Source organism: Danio rerio, chromosome 11 (genome assembly GCF_049306965.1).
Source record: "Danio rerio strain Tuebingen ecotype United States chromosome 11, GRCz12tu, whole genome shotgun sequence".
Classification (NCBI taxonomy): Eukaryota; Metazoa; Chordata; class Actinopteri; order Cypriniformes; family Danionidae; genus Danio; species Danio rerio.
In genome coordinates this window covers 3,482,501-3,504,159 of record NC_133186.1, presented here as the reverse complement: position 1 = coordinate 3,504,159, position 21,659 = coordinate 3,482,501, and the positions used below count along the sequence as shown (strand labels likewise).

General features: G+C 34.7%; 1 protein-coding gene and 1 long non-coding RNA gene across 3 annotated transcripts in view; one reads left to right on the top strand and one right to left on the bottom strand.

The window, feature by feature from the left end:
• The window catches only part of acap3b (ArfGAP with coiled-coil, ankyrin repeat and PH domains 3b), a 113,013-nt gene that overhangs the window by 73,059 nt on the left and 18,295 nt on the right, over window positions 1–21,659 (top strand). Inside the window, 8 exon segments of one of the 2 annotated variants that reach the window (NM_001083015.1) lie at window positions 6–50; window positions 1,264–1,359; window positions 2,544–2,618; window positions 5,886–5,897; window positions 18,844–18,956; window positions 19,039–19,090; window positions 20,401–20,501; window positions 20,913–21,024. In NM_001083015.1, coding sequence (NP_001076484.1) covers window positions 6–50; window positions 1,264–1,359; window positions 2,544–2,618; window positions 5,886–5,897; window positions 18,844–18,956; window positions 19,039–19,090; window positions 20,401–20,501; window positions 20,913–21,024 — 606 coding nt within the window. 2 annotated transcript variants of the gene reach the window in all.
• The window catches only part of LOC141376510 (uncharacterized), a 151,091-nt gene continuing 149,105 nt past the window's right edge, over window positions 19,674–21,659 (bottom strand). Inside the window, exons 2-3 of the long non-coding RNA XR_012386945.1 lie at window positions 20,191–20,302; window positions 19,674–19,905 (exon numbers count right to left, since the gene is read on the bottom strand). This is a non-coding gene — a long non-coding RNA (uncharacterized lncRNA). The remainder of the gene's footprint in view (window positions 19,906–20,190; window positions 20,303–21,659) is intronic.

The following is a 21,659-nucleotide window of genomic DNA, read 5'->3' as shown; positions in this document are numbered from 1 at the left end:
TCCAGATCAATGTTCTTCAGGCCAAAAAGAAATTTGAGATTTTGGATTCGGTAAGTGCATTTAAACACCACACTGAAATAAAATATTGCTCTCTTATTTTTTTGATGTTGAATCAAATTAACTGTTCTAGTCATTTTAACTTCTATCAGTCAAGCTGACCAAAAATATTATGTTACACTTTGCATAACTTACAAAATCTAGCTGAAACCTGATTAACTTCTTATATACACATAATACAGTATGCAGGCTAACAATGTTTATGTTTATATATATATATATATATATATATATATATATATATATATATATATATATATATATATATATATATATATATATATATAATTACTTATATTTAATTGTAACTTATAAATTAATCTGATTGCAATGCAGTAATGTGCACTTTTTGTAAAGCTGCTTTAAAATGATAATGATTATAGCTGCACAATATATCGAATCCGTATCAATATTGCAATGTGATCATTCCCAAATTGATGATTTATTATTATTATTATTATTATCATCCCATTGATTATTTGCACGTGTTTTTGATGTCTATGATTGTATAATGTGTTTTAAAGCATTCAGGTATACGAAATTGTCCAATTTTTGACCTTAACTATGATTAATTTTATTGAATTTTTTTATCATACAGTTACTGTAATTGAATACTGTTAGACTCAGGAAATTATAAACTCTTTGTTACAATTGAATCTTGTTCTTGATTGTATTTATAGATTGGTATGCATGAAAATAGTCATAACACATGCAAATACAGAAATGCACTGCAAATAGCACAGACCACAACTAAAACGTGTCGGGAGGAGGGGGGGGGGTTGTTTATTAAATTTAATGGAGATGCAAATAGTAAACATTAATTCATCAATCTCATCAACTAAATTCGTGCATTAAAGTACTCTCAACACATGCAAATAAAGAAACGCACTGCAAATAGCACCACCAACAACAAAAATGTGTCAACGGAACCTCCAAAATTTGAAAGATTGTTTATTAGGTCTAGTGGAGATGCTCTCCCTCTTTCTAAATGGAGATCGCAGTGTAACATTTATTCCAGTATCGTGCAGCCCTAAAAATTATTATGACAAGCGCTCTACAAATAAACTTGAATTTAATTGAATTATTAAAATAAGTGAAACATAAAAACATTTGTAGTCATGATTTTTTGTCATATTATTTTGATCACAGTGCATGTGAAAGCATCCGTCATGGTTTTGTGTTCTCAACATTTGCTGTGCTCTGCAGATGCTGTCCTTCATGCAGGCTCAGTATGGGCTTTTCCACCAGGGCTTCAACCTTCTGGATGAGATCGACCCCTACATGAAGAAACTGGCGGCGGAGGTGAGGCAGATTCTCATTCACTCGCTGTGTGTTGCTGGACATGTGCTGACGGGCCCCGGGCTCCACATTAATAAAGCCCAATGAGAGATAATGCCTGTCCTCCAGGGGAAAGACAAATTGTATCTGTTAAGATAGCCAGGCTTACATTTAACATTGAGATTGTTGTATACATGTAGGCATCTGTCCCTCATTTAGTTTGTTTAATAATTAAATTTTTTCGCATTACATTTGCTGTATATATGTGTGTGTGTGTGTACCTGTTTGTGTTCTCTATTTTTCTCCCTTTTTCTATTTCAGTTCTTGATCGTTGTTTATGTAAAATGTAAAAAAATGTGAATAAACCATTAAAAAAAGACAGGCTTACAATTAGGAATTAAAAATAGTTTCATTTCCGTATGTCTAATATAATATGATATATCATAATAACAAATACACTAAACGGCCACTTTATTAGGTACACCTTACTAGTACCGAGTTTGACCCCCTTTTGCCTTCAGAACTGCCGTAATCCTTCATGGCATCGATTCAACAAGCTACTGGAAATATTCCTCAGAGATTTTTGCTCCATATTGACATGATAGGAGCACACAGTTGCTGCAGATTTGTCGGCTGCACATCTATGACGCAAATCTCCCGTTCCAGTGTGGTCATAAAGGGATGGACATGGTCAGCAACAATACAGCGCTTGGCTGTGACACTGACAGGCATTTGCACCCACAGAACTGCCGCGCAGTGGATATTTTTTCTTTTTTGGTCCATTCTCTGTAAACCCTAGAGTTGGTTATGCATGAAAATCCCAGTAGATCAGCAGTTTCTGAAATACTTTGACCATCCCGTTTGTCACTAACAACCAAGCCACGTTCAAAGTCACCTAAATCACCTCTCTTCCCAATTCTGATGCTCGTCTTGATCTTCGCTACATGCCTAAATGCATTGAGTTGCTGCCATGTGATTGGCTGATTAGAAATTTGCATTAATGGGCATTTGTACCTAATAAAGTGGCCGTTGAGTGTATATCATAATACAATAGAAAAAATAGTAGATATTATACTATAATATAATTAGAAATAATCCTATTGAATGTTTTGTTTATTTGTTTGGAGTGAGTCCCTTGCTATATAGATATATAGCTGTGATAAAACTCATAACAATGACTACGCTCACCCATGTCCTCTGTGTTTCAGCTGGATCAGCTGGTTATAGATTCAGCAATGGAGAAACGAGAGATGGAGCACAAACATGCCACCATACAGCAAAGAGTAAGTACAAAATATATTTATGAGTATGACTTATAAAAGATTGAAAACACTACAAAGTATGTGTTTAAACATACATATATGTATATATATATATATATATATATATATATATATATATGTGTGTGTGTGTGTGTGTGTGTGTGTGTGTGTGTGTGTGTGTGTGTGTGTGTGTGTGTGTGTGTGTGTGTACACATACATACATACATACATACATACATACATACATACATACATACATACATACATACATACACACACATACATACATACATACATACATATATATATATATATATATATATATATATATATATATATATATATATTTATATATATATGCATGTATGTATGTATGTATATATATACAGTTGAAGTCAGAATTATTAGCCCCCCTGAATTATTGGGCCCCCTGTTAATTTTTTTCCCCAATTTCTGTTTAACAGAGGGAAGATTGTTTCAGCACATTTCTAAGCATAATAGTTTTAATAACTCATTTCTAATAACTGATTTATTTTATCTTTGCCATGATGACAGTAAATAATATTTTACTAGATGTTTTTCAAGACACTTCTATACAGCTTGAAGTGACATTCAAAGGCTTAACTGGGTTAATAAGGTGAACTAGGCAGGTTAGGGTAATTAGGCAAGTTATTGTATAACAGTGATTTGTTCTGTAGATTATCGAAAAAAAATTAGCTTAAAGGGGCTAATAATTTTGTCCCAAAAATGTTTTTAAAAAAATTAATAACTGCCTTCATCGTAGTCGAAATAAAACAAATAAGACTTTCTCTAGAAGAAAAAATATTATCAGACATACTGTGAAAAATTCCTTGCTCTGTTAAAAATCATTTGGAAAATATTTAAAAGAGGAAAAAAAATCAAAAAGGGGGCTAATAATTCTGACTTCAACTGTATATATACATACACATACATACATATATATGTATATATATATATATATATATATATATGTTGTATAATAATATTATAATATATATATTAGACAACTTGTATATCTCTGTCCACCATTATTGGTGTAAAATGTTCCAGAAAAACGTTACCATCCAGTCTTTCCACCTCAGATCATCAGTCTAATTTGGTTAGACAGATCCAGGTGACTGCTAAATCATTCATCTTAAAATAAAAATGTAATTAAAATAAGAAGTGTTATTCTGGTGTTGGCTGAAGTTATTTCCTCTGAAGCACCGACATTCTTCCTGTCAAAATATTGTCCTCTCGCTCAGTCATACTTTACGCTCGTCTGACAGTCCTCATAAATGTCAACACACGTCTCAGGAACTAGCAGTTCTAGAAGGAAATAAAACTCCTCTTCCACTGCATATGCATACTGTATGTTCGCCTGCATGTGTGTTATTTGATCATAGTGGCTTTTTTATTTGCACATTACAATCGTAAAGCATAAGCATACATCAAAAACAATATCCAATTAAGAAACATGGCTAAAATAAAAAGTAGATGACTAAACATGTAGGCTTGTTGAACAAAGACAAAACACTAACAAACAGATGGGTAAGAACATGTACAGATGCATACATGTGAGTGTTTATGTGACCTTATGTAATGTTTTTCTGGAACATTTTCCCTCGGTAATGGTGTGTAGATATATATATTTATATATATATATATATATATATATATATATATATATATATATATATATATATATATATATACACACACACACACACACACACACACACGCTATTGGTCAAAAATTTGGGATCAGTAAGATTTTTTTTATTTTTTTAATAAAACTATTCTGCTCACAAAGCTGCATTTATTTAATGTTTCCTTAAATGTTATTGCAATACAAATGATATTGTGTTATTATTGAATGCAGTTTGGATTATAATTATTCAGAATTTTCAGCGTTATTACTCCAGTTAATGGTGCCACATGCCATTTCAAACATCATTATACTATGATGATTTGCTGCTCAAGAAAAAAAATGTAACGGTTAGCAGACAAAAATATTAATGTTTTGCAGTGGCCCAGCCAGAGCCCTGACTTAAATCCAATTGAGTCACAAGTAAATAAAAGCTGACAAACATTTTTTTTCCGCAGTGATGCCTCTTGTAAATGGTCTTATTTTCTTTTGGGAGACGCCTGTGTCAGTTCTTGTCAAATAAAACTTGCCGGTTGAATTAGGATATTGTGATATAATGATAATATTTTGTCTTCTGGAGAAAGTTGTTTTATTTCGGCTAGAATAAAAGCTGTTTTTAATTTTTTAAACACCATTTTTAGGACAAAATTATTAGTCTCTTTAAGCTAGTTTTTTTTTCGATAGTCTACAGAACAAACCATCGTTATACAATAACTTGCCCAATTACCCAACCTGCCTAGTTAACCTAGTTCAGCCTTTAAACGTCACTTTGAGCTGTATAGAAGTGTCCTGAAAAATATGTAGTCTAAAATTTTTTACTGTCATCATGGCAAAGATAAAATAAGTCAGTGATTAGAAAGGAATTATTAAAACTATTATGTTTAGAAATGTGTTGAAGAAATCTGCTCTCCGTTAAACAGAAATTAGGAAAAAAAATAAACAGGGGGCTCATAATTCAACTGTATATATGCATACACACGGCTTTGTTTAAAGTGCTTCATCACCATATCAATAAAGGATGTCTTGTCCAAATCTCCGCCAGGAATTTGGCCCTCAGAAATACACACACTCACTAACGTCCATCTGCTGGCGCACTGTTAGCCAGCAGAGCATCAATGCCCACAGATCAGAGTCAGAAACACACTAACATTTCTTTTGTGTGTGTGTGTGTGAGTCTTTGTCTCAATATTTTTTTCACCAGCATACTTGAATATTGTTGATTTACAACTATAAAAAAGTTAGTTTGTTTTACAGTTTTAATATTTAATCGAATTTATGTGAGTGAAGGCAGAAACCAGCTTTACAACAGATCTACACTTCACTTATTAACAAATCATGCAGTCATTTATAGTAAATATTATAGTGTTTTTATAGTACTGTATACTATAGTATAGTTCAAAAACACTGTGGTATTTACTATAGTATTTTTATATGTGGGTTCCCCATGTTTTCCTTGCAGGGGATTGTCTGCATTGGTGACTGGGATCTTAATGTGACCCTTTTAATGATCATAATTAATGTGCTTCATTACCGGGATGATGAATGGATGTTTCTGTGTATGAATGGGTGAAGATGACTGGAAATGGATAAATATTAACATAACTGTCTCTCTTTTCTCATGTTGTGCTGCTTTTCTCCAGACCTTGATGCAGGTGAGTCTGTTGTCTATTTTACATAATTAATATATAAACACATGGGCGTCACAGTGGCGCAGTGGGTAGCACGATCGCCTCACAGAAAGGGTCACGCCCTGTTGACGTTTCTGTAAGGAGTGTTTGCATGTTCTCCCCATTTTGGCATGGGTTTTCTCTGGGTGCTCTCGTTTTCCCCCACAGTACAAACACATGCGCTCTAGGTGAGTTGAATCAGCTAAAATGGCCATAGTGTATGCGTGTGAATGAGAATGTATGGGTGTTGGGTTGTGGCTGGATAAGCATATGCTGGATAAGTTGGCGGTTCATTCCACTGCGGCGATCCCTGATTAAAAAAGGAATGATATAAATACACAAATAAAATATTTTTTTGTTTGTTTTTACACGGATTGTGCATTTAAAACACTGTAATCTGTAATCTTGCGTTTGCAAAATGAATTAAATATAATTAATTATTCTATAATTAAATATAATTATTAATGAATTTAATTAATTATTTCATTATTATTTTCATATAATATATTGTAGTTTTGTTAATCTTACATTGATGTACAATTTAAAGTTATAATATTTTTTGAAGCATTTAAATAATACAAAATATGTAAATAAAAAGCTTTTTTTGATAAAAAATGTAAATGTCTGTGTCAGTTGTTTAGATTGGTAAAATACCCACCAAAATTACTAATCCTCAGTGTGATCTCATATTATAATATGAATATTCCTTTTTATTAAGGTGCATTTTTATTTCGTGACACCTTAACACCCAATGCTTGAACATTATTAAATATAGTTAAAATGTAAAGCCAGTTAACACATCTTACTGTTTCTTTCTGTATTCTAATGTTCGCATCTACATTAGCTTTTAGCATTTCAAATGGTTATTGTTTGTGTTAAGAGTTTATTAAATAAATATGATTATATTTAGTTTTTTAGTATTTTAGTAAATTATATTATTTAGTATTTAAATATTGTAGACAAAATATAGTTTTATTTAAAATATAGGAATGATGTATAATGTAAAAGACTATAATAACAGTTGGTGCCAATGGCGTAGTGGAACATGCACCGACACATGCACTCCGGTGTTCATGGCGAACCAAGTTCGAGTCCCACCTCGAGGTCCTATGCCGATCCTTCCCCTCTCTCTGCTCCACACACTTTCCTGTCAGTTCTCTTTACTGTCTTATTAAATAAAGGATATAAATAATTATAAAAAATATATATAATAACACTGTTAAATCGAGTCTTGAATAAATTAATTTCAATTATTTCTCTAGCGCTTTTACAATGTAGATTGTGTCAAAGCAGCTTAACATGGAAGTTCTAGTAAATTGAAACAGTGTCAGTCCAGTTTCCAGAGTTGAGGTTTAGTTCAGTTCAGTGTGGTTTCATTTTCACTGCTGAAAGTCCAAACACTGGAGAGCAAAACTATCGATGTTCAGCTCCACAAGTCCCAAACCAAGCAAGCCAGTGGCAAATGTGATGTAGAACAAACTTCACCTTTTAACAAAGTGAAGGAAAAAACCTAGAGAGAAACCAGGCTCAGTTGAGCACGAACATTTCTCCTCTGGCCAAACTTCCCAAACTGGCCAAAATAAAAGATTATGCTGATGTGTCATTTAAATTCACTGTTTTTAGTTTTAGTAATATATTGGACACAAAATTAATAGTGTAAACAATATAGAACCAATATTTTATTGATCTGCAATCACTACTTGCATATGAAGTTTGTTTTCCATCTCAGCTGTCTTTTAACCTCTTTAGGCCCAAGGTGTTTTTACATGCATTTTTTATTTCTCTTTGCTATTTGGGCTTATTAGAACCTAATTAGAATAAAAACTAAGTATCATCTTTAGATACGATGTACTTTTAGAGGAAAATTATGTACATAAATGTGGACTCGTGGTCAAAATTTACTCCCCATTTTTTTAATGCATATATAACATAGACATTTTTTTAACTTGCTTTTACTATTAAAGAGTAAAAACAAAAAAAAATCCTATTTTGGACAGTTAAAAATAGGGTTTGGGACATTTCCTATGCTGCAAAACAGTTGCAGGATGACACTGTATGTCTGTAATAAAATATAAAACATTCAAAGTATTTTAAAAGCCAATTAAGACCCCTAGGAGGTTAAAGGAGACCTGCTATGTTTCTTTTTACAAGATGTAGAATAAGTCTCTTTTGTCTCTAGAGTGTGTATGTGAAGTTTCAGCTCAAAATACCACATAAATAATGTTTATAACTCTTTTATTCTGACCCTTTTAGTCTTTGATCCTAATTGTGCCATTTTAGTGTCTGTCACTTTAAATTCAAATGAGATTGTGCTCTTTTTAAAAGAGGGCGGAGCTACAAATGCTTGTGTGTCAGCATAGTGGCAGATTCAAAAACAAGACTGATGAACTATGTTAATGAGGGAGAGATGTTTACTAGTGGGTTGGGCTTTCCCCCTCTAATGACGCGTACAAAGGGAGAATGTCAATCAAAGTGTTTCTGCAATCAAGTGTGACTATAAAAAATATGATGAATAATTTTTGACTATTAGAAGCTGGATGAATTCACAGACTGTTGTCACGTAACTGTGTTTAAACCCTTTATAAAAGTGATTTTTGCATAATAGGTCGCCTTTAATACACTTTAGTATTATCATACATTTTTAGTCGACCTTGTAAACAGAAATGTGCAAAGTTTCCAATCTCAGGATTCAGTTGTCCATCAATAAAGGTTTTAGCTCAGTCTGCCTTAGGCATGGATTGATCAGTGATCTATAAAGGCTGGCTTTATAGCAGTCACATGTGCATCTACTGGATTCAGTGTTAGTGGACACAGAAACAACAAAGAAATCACATGGAGAGTTCAGTGTTTATCCCTTCCTGAAAGATAAATCACGCTGCAAAAAAACCAAAAGTAATAAAATAATGCAAAACAATCAGTTTGTCTTGGAACAACATGATGAAATTACGTTAACTTTTATTACACTTAAATTATTCAAAGATGATTCTTTGGATTTACTCAATTTTTTTTCTTTGAGTGGTTGTAAGCAATTTATTTGGGCGGAATTTAAACAAACAAATTAAGTTGAACATTATTAAGTTTAATTTGTTTGTTTAAATTCAACACAAATAAATTGTTTGCAACAGTTCTGCATGCAACACTTTTTTCAGTGTAGTTTTTACAAATTTAAGTGGATTAAACGTAAAATAATTAAGTCGAACCCCTCCCAAAAAACTCAAGAATTGTGTGTTTCAGCTCATTTTAAATAAGTAGTCTGAACATGCACTAAACAGCATTTTTGAGTGCGTTCTCAGAGCAGCCTGTGTGTGTGTGTGTGTGTGTGTGTGTGTGTGTGTGTGTGTGTGTGTGTGCGTGTGTGTGTTTAAATCTTGTACTGCAGAATTATGGATTAACTGTCCAATTCATGCCTCTAAAAATAAGCCTTTTAACCAAAATAGCGGACAGCAGAAATTGGTTTCCAGAGGTTTTGAGGGGTTTTACAGCTTGAACTTTTGTCTTTTTGTGTCACGGGGACACTGGGGAATTTCAGCTGGCCTCTAAGGAGATTAATGCAGATATAGTGAAAGATTTTTTTGAAGGATTTTGTGCACTGAAATGAGACTGGGTAGTCCAAATTCATCTTTATAACACTTGACATATTGTTATTTTATTATGAGCAAAATATGATGATGATGAGGATGATGATGATAATGAGGATGAGGGAAAAGTAAATAGAACAAAGTAAAAGCTACTAAATGAAAAAAAGAATCTCTTTCACACACATACATTCACTCACACACACACAAACGCATGCTCACACTCACACACTGCGCCCTATTATACACCCGGCTCAATAGGGCGCAAGGTGTGTTTGGCTCGATTTGTTGCTGTTTTCAGACCAGGGCAACTGTCGTTTTCACGATTTGCACCACCTTGTTTTAATAGCAAATCCATTTGCATCACTTTGTAGACTCATGGGTGTGCTGGTCTATAAAGGAGGTGTGTTAAGGTGAATTGCTGGCGCTTTGCCTTTTTGAGGATCTGAAATAGGCCGCGCCATTGACCAAGTAAAAGCTGCTCTAAAGTCCAGCACAGAGCACGTTAATTATGCCCCTATGCAGGTCCAAACACTAACACATTACTTAATATATACAGAATGTACAGCAACACAAATATCTTTACAGATGAAAAAAAATTAAGGATTAAAATGATACAAAAATAATTATTTACTGTATAAATATAAAAACCACTGCTTTCATGCCTCATCTTGGGGGCTTTTTCAGTTTATTCATAACAATTTGCATCTTTATAATGTTATTATTATTATCAGTATTATTTATTATATGCATATATATATATATATATATATATATATAAATTATATATTATATATATAATTTTTTTTTTAAATCAAAACAAGTTTAAATATTTACACCTGTCTGGTTTTGAAGACGTCTGCATCACCATATGGGGCAGGGGTCACCAATCTCGGTCCTTTAGGGCCGGTGTCCCTGCAGGGTTTAGCTAAAACTTGCCTCAACACACCTGCCTGGATGTTTCAAGTATACCTAGCAAGACCTTGATTAGCTTGTTCAGGTGTATTTGATTAGGGTTGGAGCTAAAATGTGAAGGACACCGGCCCTCCAGGAACAAGTTTGGTGACCCCTGATATAGGGCACAAGAATAGGACGTGTGTTTGGATCTAAGTCCACACTTCATTATTATTGTTTATTTATTCGTTTGCTGGAAATTAGAATTGAATTTAGAAATAGTTGAGAAACAAATTTTTAAAATTTGAAATGCGACGCACAGCCTTGCAATTCCACGAAAAAAAATCTGATATAAAAATGAGCTATAAGCCTTTTAATCAGTTTATTCCATGGCAGACACATCTAAAAGAACTCGATTCTGAACAAGTAAATCATCATTAAACAGCTCAAAAGCATTTAATTATTATTTTTGATAATGTTTTTGATGAAAGGATTAGCCCTCTTGTGAAATTATAATTCTTTTTCAAATTTTTCCCAAATGATGTTTAACAGATTAAGGAATTTTTCACAGTATTTCCTATTATATTTGTTATATATTGATTATATATTTTAAATATTATATTTTTTCTTATTTGTTTTATTCGACTAGATTTTTTTTCTAAACTATTTTAAAGTCAATATTATTAGCCCCCTTAAGCCATGTTTGTTTTCTATTGTTTTCAGAACAAACTGTTTTTACACCTTAACTTACCTAATTAACCTAGTAAAGCCTTTAAATGTGACTTTAAGCTGTATTCAAGTGTCTTGAAAAACATCTAATATTATGTGCTGTCATTATAGCAAAGATAAAATAAATCAGTTATTAGAAGTCAATGATTGAAACTATCATGTTTAGAAAGGTATTTAAAAAAAAATCTCTGGTAAACAGAAATTGAGGAAAAAAAATCAACAGGGGGGCTAATAATTCAGAATTCAACTCTCTCTCTCTCTCTCTATATATATATATATATATATATATATATTAAGTATATCTGGCTGGAAATCTCCAGGTGTGTCTGTGCTGAGATTCTCGAGGTCTGGAAGTGTCTCTGTGGGCATTTTGCCTACTTCTGCCCTGGCAAACACTGCCAAACAGAGCAGATGGCAGAGACCCGATGCGTAGGGAGGGCAAGACATGGCGCGCCAAAAACATTGACAAATTAGTGCCACCAACTGTCCTGAACAGGCGGCGCTTGAGAAAGGGCAGAGCACGTGAGAGTGTGATTGTCCACAGGGCAAAACTCTGATCTAGAGCAAGATGAACACAGCCTCCTGTATCTGGAAAACAACAACAACACATTAGAGGACGACATGAGCTACACTTTTACATGACAGCACCGAATTTTGATGCATCCACTGTAAAGTTATTATAATACAAGATACTTTAGGTGAAGAGGGTAAAAACACTATATATATATACACACAACAGTTCTGTCTGGTTCTCGAATCTGATTGGCTGATAGCCGTGAGATATTTAAGTAATGTCAGCATCCATACAGCCTCTTTACCCATGTATACTGTATCACTCCGCTTGCAAGGAGTTCCAAGCAAGCTATATTAAAAGTTACAATGTTTCAAACCATCCCATCAAATCCGTTTAGCAAAACAGACATGGCAAATGATACATTTTTCAAAAGTGTGTTCAAAAGTGTAGCCGTTACATCAGCAGATTTGGACTATTTAGAAAAAACGGCATGAATACAACACTGTGCGGCAAACTGTATGGGCCATAAATTGTTTAAAGACATGGTTGGCTGAAAAGGAGCTCAATATCGACCTCAAACATATTGAGCTATGAAGTAACTCGGCACTCCTTGTTAGATCTAAAGTGTCGTTAGAATCTTTAAAAGATGCTTGCTTAACAGATGCTGTTTAACTGTCAGCTTATGATTTGAATCCAACGCGGAAGAAAGTAGTTCCTCATACAAAAGGGTTTTTGAGACACTCCATGTTTGATTTTGTTTTTAATTACACATTTATGCCGTCAAACTGTTGTATAAACGCAATATCACACTCGTAGCAGTGCCGATACACAGCCATATCGCATTGCTACTCGTGTGATATTGCTCATTTAGACATGCATGCATATATAAATACATGCACTTACCGGCCACATTATTAGGTACACCTTACAAGTATTGGGTTGGACCCTCTTTTGCTTTCTGAACTGCTTTAATCCTTTGTGGCATAGATTCAACAAGATACTGGAAATATTCCTCAGAGATTTTGCTCCATGTTGACATGATAGCATCACGCAGTTGCTGCAGATTTGTCAGCTGCACATTCATGATGGGAATCTCCCGTTCCACCACATCCCAAAGGCCATTTGAGTACAGTGAACTCATTGTCACGTTCAAGAAACCAGTCTGAGATGATTCACACTTTATGACATTTCTGTGTGGAGTTTGCATGTTCTCCCTGTGTTGCTGTGGGTTTTCTCCGGGTTCTCTCACAGTCCAAACACATGCGCTATAGGGGAATTGGATGAACTAAATTGCCCGTAGTGTATGAGTGTGTGTGTGTGAATGTGAGAGTGTATGGGTGTTTTTTCAGTACTGGGTTGTGGCTTGCAGGGCATCCGCTGTGTAAAACATATGCCAGAATAGCTGGCATGGCTGAAGCAAATGAATGAATACATATAAAGTAAGCTGTCAGACAGCTCTAGAGAAAAGATCTGATGTGCAGGTGAAAGAGTGAGAAACTGTTCTGGAGAAAGAGAACAGCTGGAGGTCAGTAATGAGCTTAAAGCGTGCGGCGTCTGTCCCGTATGTTCAAAAACACTTCCACAAAACAGCATGTCGTCCAGTGACCTGCTGACCCCGAGTGCCGATTCACATCTTTAATTTTCAGTCTGTGAACTTCATTGCAGGCAGACTCATTCCAGGAGCATTAGCTGTGTTTTCCTCTATTAACACAGGAAAATGTGAGCAAAGAAGGCTGTGAAAAGATGTCTTTATTATTTAACCTTATGATCTTTTGTTTTATGTACAATTGAAGTCAGAATTATTGGCCCCCATTTGATTTTTTATTATTTTTTAAAATATTTATTTAATATTTTAATATTAATATTTAATATTTAAAAATTACATTTTATAATATTTTTTTCAATAATTTCATAATAAAAAAAAAACATTTTTGGGACAAAATTATTAGCCCTCTAAGGTAATTTTTGTTTCTATAGTCTACAGAACAAACCATCGTTATACAACAACTTGCCTAATTACCCTAACCTGCCCAATTAACCTTTAAATGTCACTTTAAGCTGTATAGAAGTGTTTTGAAAAATGTCTAGTCTAATATTATTTACTGTCATCATGACAAAGAGAAAATAATTCAGTTCTTGGAGATGAGTTATTAAAACTATTATGTTTAGAAATGTGTTGAAAAAACTTCTCTCTGTTAAACAGAAATTGGAGAAATAGATATACGGGGGGCTAATAATTCAGGAGGGCTGATAATTCTGACTTTAACTTATGCAATTATTCCACGCTTGTCAAGTTTGAAAATGCCCCAGGAAAGTGCTTGAGTTTGACTTTGCTGAAAGTAAGAACACTGACTAGTATAATCCAACAGATTGTCCTGATGAATCTGTGAATATGAAGGCAGACTGGGAGTGTGTGCAGCTGTGGGGCAGTGTGTGAGTTGTCCTGTTGGTTTGTGCTGTGATTTATCAGTGTGTGTGAGCTCTCTGAATGTCCACCAGCTCTGAGTTTTACTACCTCCTTCATGTTGCATCTGTCAGTCCTCACAGTAACTCACTGCTCCTCCATTCATGTCTGAGCTGATTGTGGCACCCTTGGGCTTTCCCTTTCTGTTCCTGTGTGTGTGTGTGTGTGTGTGTGTACACGCACCATAAAACAGTCAACAGATTGCATTTGTTTATGTTAGTTTGCGAGCTCTATGAGAACTTGAGACTTTTGTTGTTGTTCTTGTTGGTGTGTGTGCTGAAGAATTTAGCAGATCTGATGATTTTCAAAGTGATGAAAAAAGTATATATATTTTTAAATGTCACTAAACTGTACATAAATCATAAAGAATAGCAATAAAAAGTAAAATTTTCCAGTATGTACATTGCTCAGCATACATGAGTACACCTCATTTTGAAAAAGAACATTTTGTATGCATTTCTCAGTGAATAAGGGTCATTTATATTGGTGTATTTGAACGAAACAGATTTATTAAACAGATATATTTATGAAAATTATATTTTAGTCACAGAACATATTTAGAAATGTAAATAATACATTTAAATACATATAAATGATGCAAAATATCGCAAAAGAAAATTACAACCTACAAAATGTCAACTAATTTGTATATATTTTTTGTTTCTCTTATTTTTTGCTGTTTTAGAACATTTAATTTAATATTAATTTATAGCATAGATTTGGGTTACTAATTCTTAAACCAATATCGTAAGTTCTTTTGTTAGATTAGCTTTAGGTTTGGCTTCAGTACTGATTAATCTAATGTTATTGCACAAATATAATATTGTAAAGCATCCTATTAATTTAAATGAGATTTGTGGGGGGTGTACTCATACATGCTGAGCTCTATTTTATGTTTATTTATTTGTGTGTGTGTGTGTGTGTGTGTGTGTGTGTGTGTATATATATATATATTTGTGTGTGTGTGTATGTATATATATATATATATATATATATATATATATATATATATATATGTATATATATTTGTGTGTGTGTGTGTGTGTATGTATATATATATATATATATATATATATATATATGTGTGTATATATATATATATATATATATATATATATATATATATATATATATGTATGTATGTATATGTATGTGTGTGTGTGTGTGTGTGTGTGTGTGTGTGTGTGTGTGTGTGTGTGTGTGTGTGTGTGTGTGTGTGTGTGTATGTATGTATGTGTATGTATGTATGTATGTATGTATATATTGGCTGATAGCCGTGAGATATTTTGCTAGTAACAGCACACAAAGGCCTCTTCACCTTTGTGTATTACTTCGCCCACATAGCAGAGTGACACTCTACAGTTTGACAAATATTCCTCCTGTTAGGCAACATAATGCACTATTGAGGCTTTTTTAGTTGAGAATGTAATTGTTAAGATTGCAACTATGCAGGTTATTTGTAAGAATAGTGCCTATTTTAAAATATTTATCATTGCTGTTAGACAGCGCATTGGCGTCTATTAGTCATAGACGGTTGAAGTCGTCAATCCACAAGATGGCGCTTAGAAAATTAAAACTTTGTGATTATTAACTACAGCTGATCAAATCATTATTAAACTGGTAAGCATACCTGCCAACATTCCTATTTTTTCTGGGAGTATCCCGTATTTCAGACCAATCTCCTGCAACCATCCTGTTTTTTATTTCTTCTAGAGAACTCCCATAATTTTACCCCCCTCTTTGGTACAGTCTATAAACACCCCCGGGTCGCCAACTTTGGTAAAGTACCTGATCGCAGCGGCCGCCTAAAACCCGATGCATTCTATCCCGGTTCACAACAGTGTCATTTAGAGACCTCAAACCTGAACATTCCCTGCCCCCGTTCTCCCGAATTTTCAAAGGCATGTTGGCAGGTATACTGGTAAGTGATATTCTAAGTCAATCTCTCTCTTTTGTGTTGGCAGAAAGAAAGAAGCAAAGTCTGCATGTGTTTTTACCGTTTTTCCTTATCGCAAACACAACAGCAGTCTGGTAGTGATTGTGTTGCTTTTTTCGTGGTTAGTTATTGCGATATCCTGATTGCAACAGAGAAATACTGTAGATTCTAACACTGTAAGAATATATCTCTGTAGACTGATGGCATTTCATGTCACGTTCAGCCTTATGACCTTAAAATGTGAGCAAAATCAGCTGTTTTGTCATCACTTTAGACATTACGCTAGAGAATCATTCAAACGCTAAATCTAAAGTGACGTTGGTGAATAATCAACGGCTTCTGCTGTTCTGACGTCAGCTGCAGATGTGAATGAATGGCGTAAGAAAGTAGTTCCTAATAAAGAAGGTTTTTTAGACTCTCCGTGTTTGATTTTCTTATTTTTATACTCGATTGTCCTGTCGAACTGTTGTATAAACGCAATATCACACTTGTAGCAGTGTGCTATTGCTTTATATCAGCACTGTCAACGCACACGTCCCACCAGTGCTGATATACAGCCATATCGCACTGCTACTAGTGTGATATTGCTCATATATTTATATATTATGCCACTAACCAGGTCATTCTCAATCTAAATTTTTTTCTAATAAACAATCTATAATTTTTTAACTTTTATTTCACAATTCAGCCCTCATAGAAAGTCGAAAATCCTGGAGTGGTTGAGAGAGTGTGTGTGTGTGTGTGTGTGTGTGTGTGTGTGTGTGTGTGTGTGTGTGTGTGTGTGTGAGTGAGAGAGAGCTCCTGGGTTTGCGTAGGCAATAACTCCTGCTTGATTAAACCCCAATAGCATCTCTCTCTGTCAGACAGATGGACACGGCTGAGTTTAGCGCAGCACACGGCGATCTCGTAAATCCCAGCATGCCGCTGTGATGTGCAGTAATGTTAGCGCTGGCACTCGGGAACGGACAGCTGTATGCTAATGATGTGGATATTGAGCGGCTGCAGCTGATCAATGAAGCGCGTGTCTTTGACTTTCATCTCAAATGACTTCAGTTTAGAGCCACAACACTGAGCTCGGACCTGCTGCTAATTTTGCTGATGCGTTTGCACAAGTTTTTGCTTAAAATGAAGATATTCGGGAGGTGGAAGTGTAACCGGGTGAGTTAGAATTGATGCTGATGCTTTAATATAATGGTCAGTTAGTTAGTTGATGTATTTACCAACATGGAAAATAGTGTGCAGTAGATTTATTAGGGTTTGTTCATGTTAACACGAGTTGATGAAAGTGTAGTTCATGTTTAGTGCATTATTGTTTACAAGCACTGGATTTTAATAGTGCATTAGTAAATGTTGAGCTATTAATAAATGCTGTACAAGATTGTTCACATGCTGTAAAAAAACATTTGTTAATTGCCAATTTCTGTATTTTGAGAAGTGTTTTCTGTTAATTTACAGTTGTGAATTGCATTATGGGATGTTGATCTCTGCTCTGTCGACTTTTGATGTTGAAAATTCAACTTTTAAGATTAACAAAGTGACTTTTATTGACATTTTACTAGTTTGAAATAGTATAATGTATAAAAAATAGAGAAATAAATCTGTAAAATAACTGAAAATGTACTGGGAGTTTATTGCAAGGTTTTTGTAGCATAATATACAACACCAACCTAGTTAATATAGCACTTTAAACTATTAAAAACCTTCAGAAAAGTCACCTTTTCAAGGTTAAAAGTTGTTGGAAGAAAGATTAAGATCCCATAATGCAATTTAAAAGCATGAATAAACAGAGAAATATAAAAATATGAATCACACAACATGGAAAACTGCAAATTTATGAATATTTGTTAGTGTACTTAGTTTATGTTATTAAACACATCCGTCTAAGTAATGGACCATCATTTTAAAGGTTTTTGTATCTTAATATATACACAAACCCAGACAATAAAGCACTTTAAACTATTTCAAATGTTCAGAGCAGCAGAAATGTTTCTGTAATCTTCCCCAGCCTTGTGCTTCGAGGCAATCCTGTCTCGGAGGTCTACAGACAATTCCTTTGTCTTCATGCTTGGTTTGTGCTTTGGCATGCACTGTCAACCCCGGGACCTTATATAGACAGGTGTAGCCTTTTCAAAGCATGTCCAATCAGCTGAACTGACCACAGGTGAACTCCAATGAAGCTGCTGAAACATCTCAAGAATGATCAGTGGAAACAGAATGCACCTGAGCTCAATTTAGAGCTTCATGGCAAAGGCTGTGAATACTGATGTACATGTGATTTTACACCTTTTTTATTTGTAATAAATTTGCAACAATTTCAAAAACTTTGTCATTATGCGTATTATGAGTATTGTGCTACTTTTCTATTGTTTTTCAGTGTAAACGTGCTTGACGAAACATGTTTGATTGTTATGCTCGCGACCCATTGCAAGTCTCTGTTTACAGGCTCTCTGTGGTTGTGTCTGGATACCCTCATGCTTTTTTTTCCAAACAATTCCAAACCATTGCGCATTGCATATTTTGAAGCAAAGGTGAAGGAGCCCTTAGTACGTGTGTACAGCAGACGCAGTTAAACTGGTGCTCTGAGAGTCAGTGCGCAGCAGCGGTCAGCATTGATTGAACTGACAGGGATTAGATGTGGCTGCTGTGCTCATGAGGATTATGTTTTAACTGATAGGGATTAAGTTTTGTCTTTTGTCTGTCTCGCAGAAGACTTAACGGAACAATAAGGGTCCTCAGTCATAACTGACGAGGAGAGCGAAGAGTGTGTGCGCGCATGTGTGTGTGTGTGTTACTGACCCACGTTCTGCATCACATCACAGGACTTTGCATACGATGACTCTAAAGTGGAGTTCAATGTTGACGCTCCTAACGGCGTGGTGATGGAGGGATACCTGTTCAAGAGGGCCAGCAACGCCTTCAAAACATGGAACAGGTCAGAAGATCCTACAAATCAGTGATCATTCTTCATTTTGTAGAGAAGATCCAGTATTGAGTTTGTTTTTGTCTCCTGCCAGGCGATGGTTTTCAATACAGAACAGTCAACTGGTGTATCAGAAGCGACTAAAAGTAGGTGGTCACTTGCCTATACACAGTGGGGGAAACAAGTTTTAAACCCGTCATGTTTTTGATGTTTCTGAAGAAGCTGTTGACATGGAATTGAACCAGATTTTGGTGAAAACCCAAACAATACAAACAAAAATGTGTAATAACAATGAAATGACACAAGGAGAAAGCACTGTACTACTGAAATGTATTTAAGTCTTTATATAAATGCTTTTTTAGTAATAGCAGCTTAAAGTCAAAGTCAGCTTTATTGTCAATTCAGCCACATGTACAAGACATATAGAGAATCAAAATTGCGTTACTCTCAGACCCAAGGTGCTTAACATTAATAAAAAAAAATATATATAAAAAATAGAGTTTAAGAAAAAGAAAATTTACAGTATATACATTGCACATAAATGTGGTCTAAAAAATGTACATAGGTAATAAAATTGTAAACAATACAGTGACATTAAGGGCATATAGCAAATGAGTGCAAAGTAAACCAGAGTTGTGCAGATAAAGACGCCTCACATATGGAGAATGAAGACACATGCATTGCTCAGGTGTGAGTTACTCACAGACTTTAACAGAGTGTACAAATCTTGATGCTTCTGTGGGTCTCGTCTATCAAATCTGAGCTTTAATGTGTATTCTCTATTGGATTCGGGTCAGGTGATTGGCTGGGCCATTCTACAGCTTGATTTTCTTTCTCTGACAGCATCTGAGAGTCTCCTTGGCTGTGTTTTGAATCATTGTCTTGCTGAAATGTCCACCCTGGTTTCATCTTCACCCTGCTAATGTAGATGTTGGACTGAAGCAGCTGATATTCATTTACACTGAGGAATGGCAGAGGATTGCTGAAGAGGTGGCCTTAATAACTATGTACCTACAGCCCTAATTACACATTTAGTACAGTGTACTTACAATGTATCTATGTGTTCTTGCATTGGACGCATTTAAAGTACATTCATACTTAATATAGTACACTGTACTAAATGTGTAAATAGGGCTGTAGGTACATAGTTACTAAGGCCACCTAATGTAAAGTGGGACCGAGATTTCAGCTGCTGTCTGGGCTTTTACTGTCTTTCTACATCTCCCTTTCTTCATGTGTTCAATACTTTGTCCTGGTGTAAATTCATTTTAGTACGCATAACTTCATAACCAACATCTGCTGAAAATTTAAAGTCAGCAACACCTTTAGAAATTAGTTTTACTGAGAAAAATGGTGACCTGTTCAAAACTTATTTCCCCCATTGTAGATTCCTTTTATTTCAACGATAAAAAAAGTATTATTTTGACCTGACGTTATATTTTTCCATGTCTTGTAGGACGCTTTGACTGTAGTGGTGGAGGACTTGAGACTTTGCTCTGTGAAACCATGTGAGGACATTGAGAGGCGGTTCTGTTTTGAAGTGGTGTCACCTACAAAGTGAGTATTAGTGTGTTTGTGTGTGTGTATGTGTGCGATCTGTGTCTGTACTAATATGTAGTTTGCATGTTTAGAAAAGATGTTGTCATCTGTATCCCCAAAACAGGTAACACTTAATTGTGATGGTCCATTTGAGCATTAGTAGACTGCCTGCTTAATATCTGTCGATACCGCTCCTTTCACAGACACTTAGCTGACTGTAGGAAACTTTTCAAGTACAGGTCAACTCACAATAACCCTGACCTAACAGTCTACTAATAATCTCATGAGAATTAGTTAGTATGTAGATGCTATGTTACTTAAATGGACCATCAAAGTAAAGTGTGACCCCAAAACTTTATCAATTCTGAGTGTGCCTCACACTGTGTGTATAGCATGTGATTATTATTAATAAATCATAAACCCAATCAGGAGCTGTATGCTGCAGGCTGAATCGGAGAAGCTCCGTCAAGCGTGGATTCAGGCGGTTCAGGCCAGCATTGCTTCTGCCTACAGGGAGATTTCTGAAAACTATTACATAGAGGTCAGTATTAATGCTAAACTGCACACACTTGTGTGTGTGTGTGTGTGTGTGTGTGTGTGTGTGTGTGTGTGTGTGTATATATACTGCTGTGTCTAATTCTGTATGTCAGCATCACAAAACATAACACGCACCAATATGAACTGTAAGTTTATGTAAAGAAACTGCAAAATCCTCAATCTTTATTTTCAGTTGTTAAAAATATAGAGTTTTATCATTTTTTACCTCATATAATTTTCATGAAAAGTGTACATTTATTGAAATGTCATGAGGTGTGAGCAAATGAAACATGCGAGCTCCCTCACATGTTAAATACAAAGGATAAATGACTGTACGTATGTGTTTATGCATATTTCAGGACAAAGTATTGTTTGTTATGTAACAAATTAAAAATTGCAAAATATTTTTTAATTAATAAGCGTTTTTGCACACATTTTCTGATCATATTCCAGAAAGATGATTATCATTTGATAATTAATATTTTTTTAAGCATTGCATTTTGTGAGTTTTGTTTGCAATGTAAAACAGGGGTTCATTCTCTGATGACATTTCCTATTTCATTGTTTTTGTTGCTGTTCTTGTTGTTGATTTTGACAGGTCAAAAATATATTTATAAATAATAATAAGCTTTAAAGCAC